This window comes from Notothenia coriiceps, unplaced genomic scaffold, assembly GCF_000735185.1.
Source record: "Notothenia coriiceps isolate Sejong01 unplaced genomic scaffold, NC01 NC01_scaffold00037250, whole genome shotgun sequence".
Classification (NCBI taxonomy): Eukaryota; Metazoa; Chordata; class Actinopteri; order Perciformes; family Nototheniidae; genus Notothenia; species Notothenia coriiceps.
Window position 1 is genome coordinate 7,722,444 of NW_011369951.1, and position 9,440 is coordinate 7,731,883.

General features: G+C 42.8%; 1 protein-coding gene across 1 annotated transcript in view; it reads right to left on the bottom strand.

Annotated features, from left to right (window-relative positions):
- The window catches only part of LOC104967243 (mucin-5AC-like), a 44,560-nt gene that overhangs the window by 19,514 nt on the left and 15,606 nt on the right, over positions 1-9,440 (bottom strand). The window contains exons 2-3 of the mRNA XM_010796660.1: positions 5,498-5,767; positions 1,290-4,475 (exon numbers count right to left, since the gene is read on the bottom strand). Coding sequence (XP_010794962.1) covers positions 1,290-4,475; positions 5,498-5,767 — 3,456 coding nt within the window. The remainder of the gene's footprint in view (positions 1-1,289; positions 4,476-5,497; positions 5,768-9,440) is intronic.

The window sequence follows — 9,440 nt, forward strand, 5'->3', positions numbered from 1 at the left end:
GCCCGTATAGGCGGAGCTCCCCGTTTCTGACATCAGAACAATTCAAATCTGTATCAGATCCGTTGCAGCCCCGTTTTTAGAGATTTGGGTATGGAGGAAAAGAGAGGGGGTTGTGTTTTCTGACACTTGGTGAGTTCCCTGACACACCGGGGACACATATTCATGTATAAAAAACGTACAAAAGTGCATTTTGCATGATAGGTCCACTTTGAGTAAAAATAACATTATTTTGCTCTGAACTGTAGTGGAGTAGTGGAACCGGAAGCAAATCCTAAAGTAAAGTACCTAAAACTTGTAGTACAGTTTTTGTATTACATTCCAGAACTGAGTATATTAAGGTTTTTGAAGTTTAGACAAGTTAAAAACCGGGTAAAGTTTGCTTCTTGCTTTCATTTCTTGCAATGTAGAAGTACAACTAGTAAATTGCTTGATATTTGCATACAATCTGATCAATGTCTGGATGGAAACTAAATGTAGGATTAATTTATTTTCAGCAAAAATGTTAGTAGAGATCCAGTTATAGAACCTGATCATTCCCAAGTGAGCTAAAATGAACAAATGTTTTGTAAGCTGACATTGTGACACACTGTGTCAATGCATATCTGAGGTTTGACATCAAAAGATTGAGTGTTTGTTTATGGAGTGTTGATTATTATAATGTATGACTGCGAACTCATGAATATGTCATATATTCATGAAGCGGATGAATGTGTGCACAAACACGACATTAACACTGAACACAAACAAAAACAGGTAACATCAAGACCAAACCAGTGAATATAAAGCAATGTTTCACCCCCAAAACGATCATTTGGATATCAATTACTCATCGTGATACCTCTTCTTGCATTCGTTTTTACTTACATTTGTTAAGAGTTTTGGATTATTGTTAACAGTGGAGGCACGAACACAGGATACATAGTTGATATGCAAATAACCATACAAAGGGGGGAAAATTCCTTTAAGGAACAAATACGTGCCATGAAACCGTACAACCCAAGCTTACAGTTTTCAAGAGCACCACAGGAAATGAGCTCTTGAAATCAACATGGAGGAAGCACAACATTTCCAGTCATACTTAACACAAGGGACAATGAGTTGACAAATACATTTTTGTTTGAATCAGCCCAAGATGTTTGGCGCAGTAAAGATTTAGGATGGGTGAGCGAAGAGTCTTGAGTTTTAAGGTGAAGAAAATAGTTTTCTGCAGAGGACTTCAACATTGACGGTAATGTTGTATTATTGTGCAGTAATAAACAAAGTTGCTCTACTGTCACAATAGCTTGTACCTGTGCTGATGACAACCTTGTGCAGTCTGGACAGAAGGCCGGGACCCTTTCCAAGCAAGGTCACCGTGTACTCGGTCTGAGGAGGCAGATCCTCAAACTGGAAGAAGCGAGATGAACCAGGAAGAACTTTTTTGAAGGACGTGATACTTCCTGTAACAGGCTTGGATCCTGTGCCGCTTCTGTTCTGTGGATCTGGTGCAGAAACACTTTCAGGTACTCTATTTTCATCTTTACTTCTTCCATTTTCTGATTCTGATGTATTAGTTTGTTCATACTTTGCTTCTTCCTCTTTATTGTCAAACTCTTTCTCCGAGTTGTCTTCTGAATCCATGTTAGTGCTCTTCGGCTTTGGCGCTTCATCCTTACCAACATCTTTACTTGTCACAACAAAGTTTTTGTACTTCTCTCCCGGGGAGTCCCATGTGAGCGAAAATCCACTTGAAGTCCGGTTTGTCACTCCCACATAGTCCAGAGGTTCCCTCAAAACTCCAGAAGAAGAACCATCTGATCCCATCGATTGTCTAAGATCAACACTTCGTGTCTGGTCAGGTTGACTGTTGAACAACATTTTCCCAGAATTATTTATTTTGTCCTCTTTCCTTATGCTTCCACTGTGGTAGTGTCTTATCGGGGTGTGATGCTGTGCTATCATTCTCCTTGTTGGTGGCTGTCCCTTTGGCAGTGCGCCTGGTTCTGGGGCTCCAAGTCGTGAATCAGTGGAAGTTTGTGTGATTGCTGGTTTTCCTCCACTTGTATCGCTAATATTTATGCCAGTATTGACTCTCTCTTTATTTGCACCAGTGTCAGAATTTGAATCTGGGGGGCTTGTTTCTTCTTCCCTGAATATGGTTGTTTGGATTGGAGCATTTTCACCCCCTTTTAGTTTCTTGATCTGTGTGCTGACGGTTGTGTCATGGCCATCAATGTGTGTACCTTTATTTGCCCCTTCAGTATCTTTTTCTCCTAATGGTCTAATTTGACCTCCAAAAGTTACACGTCCATTTATCTTCCTGGTTGGGAAAGGCTTAGACGTGGAACCTCTATGTGGATTTTGGAGTGGTCTCAGGTTTGTGCGGGTTATGTTTTGGAAACGTCCAGCATTCAGTTGTGGCTGACGTAAGTGACCAATTTTGGTGGGTTGGCGATGGGAGGAAGGCAGTCCACTTCTTCTGAGGGTCTGATTGAACTCATGGGAAATACTTGTCAGACCTTTTTGTTCAATGTCCTCTTCAACTGGCCCTGTACCTTCAGCTGGATATGGTTCTTTGGAAACAAGAGGAGATGGTGTGGCTGGGAATTTAGTGGAGGACACCTGCTCTCTCCTGGTTTCTGGTGCAGGCTTTAAAGATCGAGAGGGGGGAGGCAGCCGCTTCGAATATGGACGAGTCCGGTTCTGTAGAGATCCAAAGTTTGGACGTCGCATGTATCCCCCCTTTGGAGGAATACGGCGAAGTGGGATTTGTTCTCTTTCTGTTGGCACCTTTTTCTGGTTTTGTCCGTCTCCATGTGTATTTGATCCATTTTTGTCTCCACTGGTATCCCTCACTGGTGCAGTTTCCTCAAATGAGGACGGTTCCGCTGAAGGAGATGAAGAAGGTGACGATGATATTTCACTTGTTGATTCATGTCTGGTTTCTGTCTCTCTCCTAGGTATGAGGTTCAAATGAGGAAGGGAACGGGGAGGAATTCTCATGATTGGGTGGGTTTTGTTCTGTCGCAATCCAAACTTTGGGTGTCGGCGACGTACATATCCATTTTTTCCAGGGATGAGCTGGAAAAGTGGAACGGCACCTTTTCCTGAAGGTGATGGTTTTCTGTCTTCAGGGGATGTGACGTCAGCAACAATTCTTCTGTCATCAACATCTCGTTCTTTGCTTCCAACTGAACCTGTATCTAAGCTGGAAAGGGAGGACGATGAAGGAGGAAGCGATAATGATGGTTCTGATGAAGATGGTAAAGGTAAGGAAGAGGGTGAAGATGAGATTAACATTGTTAGTGATGATGATGGTGCTGCTGTTGAGGAAGATGGAGCTAAAGAGGATCGGGATGATGTTGATAATGGTGATGATGGCAATGATGACCGTGCAGCTGAAGACTGATCTAATGATGATGATGATGATGAAGATTGTGATAATGATTTAGAGGTCAAAGAATGTAAAAATGGTGATGCATTTGACGTTGATTTGGAGTTTGATGAAAGTGATGATGACAACAATGGCTTCAGTCCACTTATAATCTGCTTCCTCACTGTTTCTGCATTAGCAGAGAGGTCTGGTGATTTGGACAGGTGAACAGAAAACGTTGTGATATTCAAACTATCAAAAGTGTCAGTCAGAAGTTTATTTAAAGGATCTTGTGAATAAGCAATGTTTGTCTCTGCAGACTTTCTGTCTGTTTCAAAGGAACTTTGATCTGAAACCGCTGTCTTTCCTTCCAGTATTGTTCCATCCTCTCTAAACCGGCTGCCTTTGCCCCGATGGGGTAATCTAATGTGTGTCACCTTAACTTTGTTGAGACATTTCTTCTCTTGGCTTTGAACAATCCCAGTTGGCTCTGGAGACACGAACGCAGTGTCAGTTCCTTTGCCAACCATGCCAACATCTGGTTGCTCTTTGGAGCCGACGGCAGCAGTTGGTTCCTCGGAGCTATTTTGTCTGTTTGTATGTGAAGTACTCCCAGACATCATAGCTGGATACTTGTCATCCTTCCTCTCAGTGCTTGATGCCTCTACACTCAGCTCTGCCTCTGTCCTTTCTCCTATAGTGGGGACATCTGGTTTAGGTTTTGTGGGTACTATTAGTGCTTTCATCTTCCGACCAACAAGGTTTTTATTCAAAGGATCCTTTCTCCATCCAGGCGCAACTCTGGTTGTGTTGAAACGGAAAGGGCCTGAGACATTTGGCCTTCTGTACAATAATGGTCTGGTGCCATTTATTGCCTTCTTCCTGTTGAGCAGAGGTTTAGTTCTTGCAGTCACAGAGGTTGTATAGTCGCTGTTAGGCCCATCAAAAGCTCTGTCTATTAAAGAGTCAGCCTCACTTCCATCCTCTCTGCTCTTCTGTTGGTCAAAGGCTTTAACCTCAGGCAAAGGGTTGACCTCACGGTGACTGTCTCCAACATCTTGTCCAGGTGCTTGTGTAACTCGCATGGTCAAAGCTGCCATGGAAACCCTTGGTAATGTCTTCCCTAAAGATGTAAAGGGAGTTAGCATCTGGATTCAGTGTTAGGGACATCATATGCTGCTGTTCTTAACATTCCAGAAGTCTAATAAAGGAAGAAAAGTTGTTTTAATATGCATTACGCTGATTTTATGGAAACCCTATTGCAAGTAATTTGTCAGTTATTATGCAAACATTTCAGGGCAGTGCGATCCATGTAGAACCTGCAAGGAAAACATTGAAATATGAATAATGTTAAGTTTGGACAGATGTATTCAACATGGTGCCTGTGCCACTGTAGAGAGGGAAATATCCTGGAAGAAATCAGAAAAAAAGGAGCATTTTACAGATAGTGTTCTTCTGAAACTCATTATCTTAGCGGGTGGAGAGTTGAGGCTGCACCTTGCTTCATTAACTTTTACTGTCGCTCCTCGACAGTGTGTTTTCAATGATGTGTTATGTTGAATAACGAGGTGTCTGGACACATAAAGTTTAAATAAGCAGAACCAAGTCTGTTTTCACCTGTTTACATCTGGAAGAGAAACAGTTGACTTGCTCACAATGAGTTCAAGCAAGGTCGAAGTACACAGGAAAGTAGCTGGTTTTGGGGATCTTAAAAAGACATCACGACCAAGTTTAACACTTTAAATATGTCTGGTGTTTTTTGACATTATTCTTATTTTTCATCACATTAGAAAGCCAACAAAAACAAAAAATGTTTAGTCTGTGTTTCAATACTTTAAACTTCCTGTATGTGGCTTTAGCCCTTTAGTTCCTCACGCTAATCTTTAAAAACACATCACAAATATAGATTTCCAAAACGGTGCAATAATTTTCTAAAAGTGCTAGAAGTGCTTTTCTTAAAACAATAAGAGAAAAGTGTGCATTACTTTTTGGCTATATCCAACAGTGTTATAAGGTTTCAGCGATCTGAAATATTTTATCCTTGAAATAAATAAACTTCTTTCAGGAAAGAGGACCTAATCTTATAGTCAAAGCTGTCTTAAATCAAACCAAAGCGTTCAGATCAAATTTCTTTTTGGTACTCACCCGGGGTAACCTGAGTGGTTGCTGGTTTGCTCCGACTCGTGCCCTTCTCAGCTTCGAGTATGATGTCATACAAACGCCCCGCCTCCAGCTGCTCAATGTGGGCGGAGTCTTGACCAGGTGGGATGGTCAACTCTTGACTCCTTCCTTCTCCGTCGCTGGGCGCGACGGTCAAACGGTACCTGTCAATCTCACCCTGCGAATGCTCCCATTGGACCACTGCAGTAGTGGAGGTTGTTTTGACGACGCTGAGATTAGTAGGACCGGAGATGACTGAAGATGAAGACAAATAAGAATAGAAAGACACATCTTGAGCCTCATTTCATCATATTGCCTTTAAGTGAATCCATATAGAAAAGCAGGCACACACACATCCACCTGTGCACTATTTAATTTACCCAGCAGACTTGGATCAGAACATTTCCTGCTCTTAACTTTCTTAAAGTGGACCTATCATGCTATATTTGAATAATATATTGTAGGACCATACCTACAGGACTGTCTCAGAAAATTAGAATATTGTGATAAAGTTCTTTATTTTCTGTAATGCAATTAAAAAAACAAAAATGTCATACATTCTGGATTCATTACAAATCAACTGAAATATTGCAAGCCTTTTATTATTTTAATATTGCTGATTATGGCATACAGCTTAAGAAAACTCAAAAATCCTATCTCAAAAAATTAGAATAGTTCCTCAGACCAAGTAAAAAAAAAAGATTTATAACAGCAAAACACAATCAAACATTTGAAAATGCCATTATGCACTCAGTACTGTGGAACCTTTGCACCGATTACTGCATCAATGCGCGTGCCATGGAGGCAATCAGCCTGTGCATTGCTGGATAATGGATGCCCAGATGCTCAATAGCGCCTAGCCATAATCATTGTTGGTCTGGTGTCCTTTCAGCTTCTCTTCAACAATACCCCCCCACATATTCCTCTATGGGTAAGGGTCAGGGGAATTTGCAGCCATCGAGGACAGAATGCCATGGTCAGTACACCAGTACGTGGTTTTGCATGTGGCAGTGACAGACATCGGAAAATGAATTCCTCATCTCCATAGAGCTTTCAGCAGACGGAAGCATGATGCTCTAAATCTCTTTGGTACATCAGCTGCATTCCTGGGCTTATGACACATGGACACCACACAGCAGCTGACATGCTCCCCAAACCATCGCGACCTGTGGGAACTCACATGGATTTCAAGCAACTTGGATTGCCTCCTCTCCAGCCTTTCTCCAGACTCTGGCCCTTGACCTTCCAAATGAAATACAAACGCTATCCGCCTGAAAAGAGACTTGGACCACTGTGCAACTGTCCAGGCTCTTTCCTTAGCCCAAGTCAGGACGCCCTTCCGTTGTCTTGAGTTCAGAAGTGGCTGACCATGGGAATACGGCTATTGTAGCCCATTTCCCGGACACGTCTGGGAACAGTGAATTGAGACCGGACTCCAGCTCAGCCACTGTCTTTGAGCCCCAAATTCTGGAAGCGACTCTTCTTCACAATGCTGTTAAGACTGCGGTCCATCCTCTTGTTGTGCCGCGTTCCTGCCACATTTCCCCACTCCAACAGACTTTTTGTGGATGTGCTTTGAAACTGCACTCGTGAACAGCTTGCTCTTTGAGAAATTTCTTTTGTCTTACCTCCTGATGGAGGTGTCAAGACGGCCTCCTGACAGCAGTCAGATCAGCAGTCTCCCCATACTTGTCATTGAGGTTACGAACAACGCTGAGTGTTTTCAAGGCCCAGGAACCCTGCAGGTGTTTCGAGTTAATAGACGATTCAAGTGATCCGTTGAACACCCTACAGTATACTGTTCATGATAGTTCCTAATATTTAAGACCGATAGGCATATTCTGAGTCGTTTCTTTACAGCTGTATGCCAATCTAAATCGGCCAATATTAAAAGAACAAACCGCTGCAATATCTCAGTTGATTTGTAAGAGAATCCAGAATGGTGAATGTTTTTTTTTTTTTTCTTTTAAATTGCATTTACAGAAAAAAAGTACTTCTATCACAATAGCCTAATTTCTGAGACAGCCCGAAAAAAAAAAAAAAAAAAACGCATATTTATACTTTTATCTTTCAAAATAACAAACAGATCATCATGTAGCCATTCCTCATTCGCTCAATTGACACGTGTCCGTGCATGGGCCTATATGTGAGACAGCACCATCTACAGGCCTGCGCATATGTACTACCAGCGTCTCCAGCGCTTCGACGGCAAATGCCGTGGCTGCCCTCCTGATTGGTGGAGGTTGTCCTAGATAGCCGAGCGCCACTCTGTGACGTCATAGAACTGTCAAATCTGGATCAGTCGACAATCCGTGCAGACCTTTTAAGAGATTTGGTAGAGAAAATGAGAGGGGTTGTGTTTGACACGTTGGTGAGTCCCTGAACACCGGAAGACATATATTCATGTAAAAAAGACGTTCAAAAGGCATTTTGCATGATAGGTTCCCTTTAACTAACACAACACCAGAGCTGCCACAGATGACACTGTTTTTTTTTTTCCCCAGGAGGACAGTGAGAAGGGAAATGTTTAAACTCTCTCTGCCAGTTGGCAATTGAGCCACTTAGAGACCAATCCTTTTGTAAGAATCTCTTTTGTTTTCTTACCAAAGAAACGTTACCAACGTCTGGTTTACATTATAAAAGCATCCCCTGTCAATGCAATACATCATGATCAGCATCGGCCATATTGATGAATGGTTTTTTCACATAATGAACCAATGGATTTTGTAGTGAGCTGACAGCCTTCAATCTTTTCCTGAGAATATGAAAACAGTACTGAAACTGCTCTTTAAGTCACACACTACTTTATGCTCACATTAGTGTCAGATCAGCCAATAAGAAAAGACGCGACATTCAAACACTATTCAAATGGACGAGAATGATTTTATCAAAAAAGTGACAAACAACGATTGCTTATTGATATGGCAAACAGGATCCATTCTACCCTGTGATTTGGAGTATCCACAGCTTTGCCATCCCCTGTGGTGAGAAAGTAATGGGTTTTGATATAAAAAGGACGAATAAGATAGAAAGCTCACGGGTCCACGAACTGCGCCGCCTTCAGCCCCCCTCTCTCCCCCATCTCTTCCGCTCATTAGCTGACCGGTGTACGCCTGACCGGCTGCCAGGCCCGTCTGGGGTGAAGGAGGTCAGGCTGCCCCACGCTGCAGCGACATGATCTTGCTCGCTCCACTCTCCTTCTTAAGACAAGAAACAAAAACCATGACAGTCGGTTTAAATCTGCATGATCCATACCTTGGGTCCACGACTACTGGTAAGGACTGATATGTTGGTCCAGCACAAAACAAAGCAGGATCAATATACCGTCATTCTTTTATTCTTTCATCGAATCAGCAGGGATGCCTGTACAGGCCTTGACCTCTGATGAACAGAGCAGATTATCGGCAACGTCTGCTAATACCGCAACTCCTGCACGAGAGCTCAGATTCAAATAGCTAAACTCCAAAAACCCAAAAAAAAAAAAGGATCCGGATATATAAGCATTAAACCACATCTGTAGAGCACCAGTGCAGAGGGTGGCAATAAATAGCCAGTTTGGCTACCAAAATAAAAACAGAGAGAACTTGGATTACAACACACACAGTTGCCGTTTCTCAATCGCGAGGATGCTCTGGTAGCACATGTTTCCGATCACTCACTCAGAAGACAGGCAAGAACCTTTCCCTGGCATTCGAAAAACGAAGAGTGGAACAGGCCTAGCAACGGTGGCAGGTGTGCGTCAATGAGAGCTCCACCCTACATTTTCCGCCAACAGATTGGGAAATGGTCCGTACGCCAAGCACTGTGGGGATTTGAAGGACGCAAAGTCTACCGCATTCAGCCTCGAAATTACCCCCAACACCAGGACGCGGCCTCGTGGAATCCAAGTATGCTGGAGATTGGAACAGTCCTTCGGAGGCACTCGATG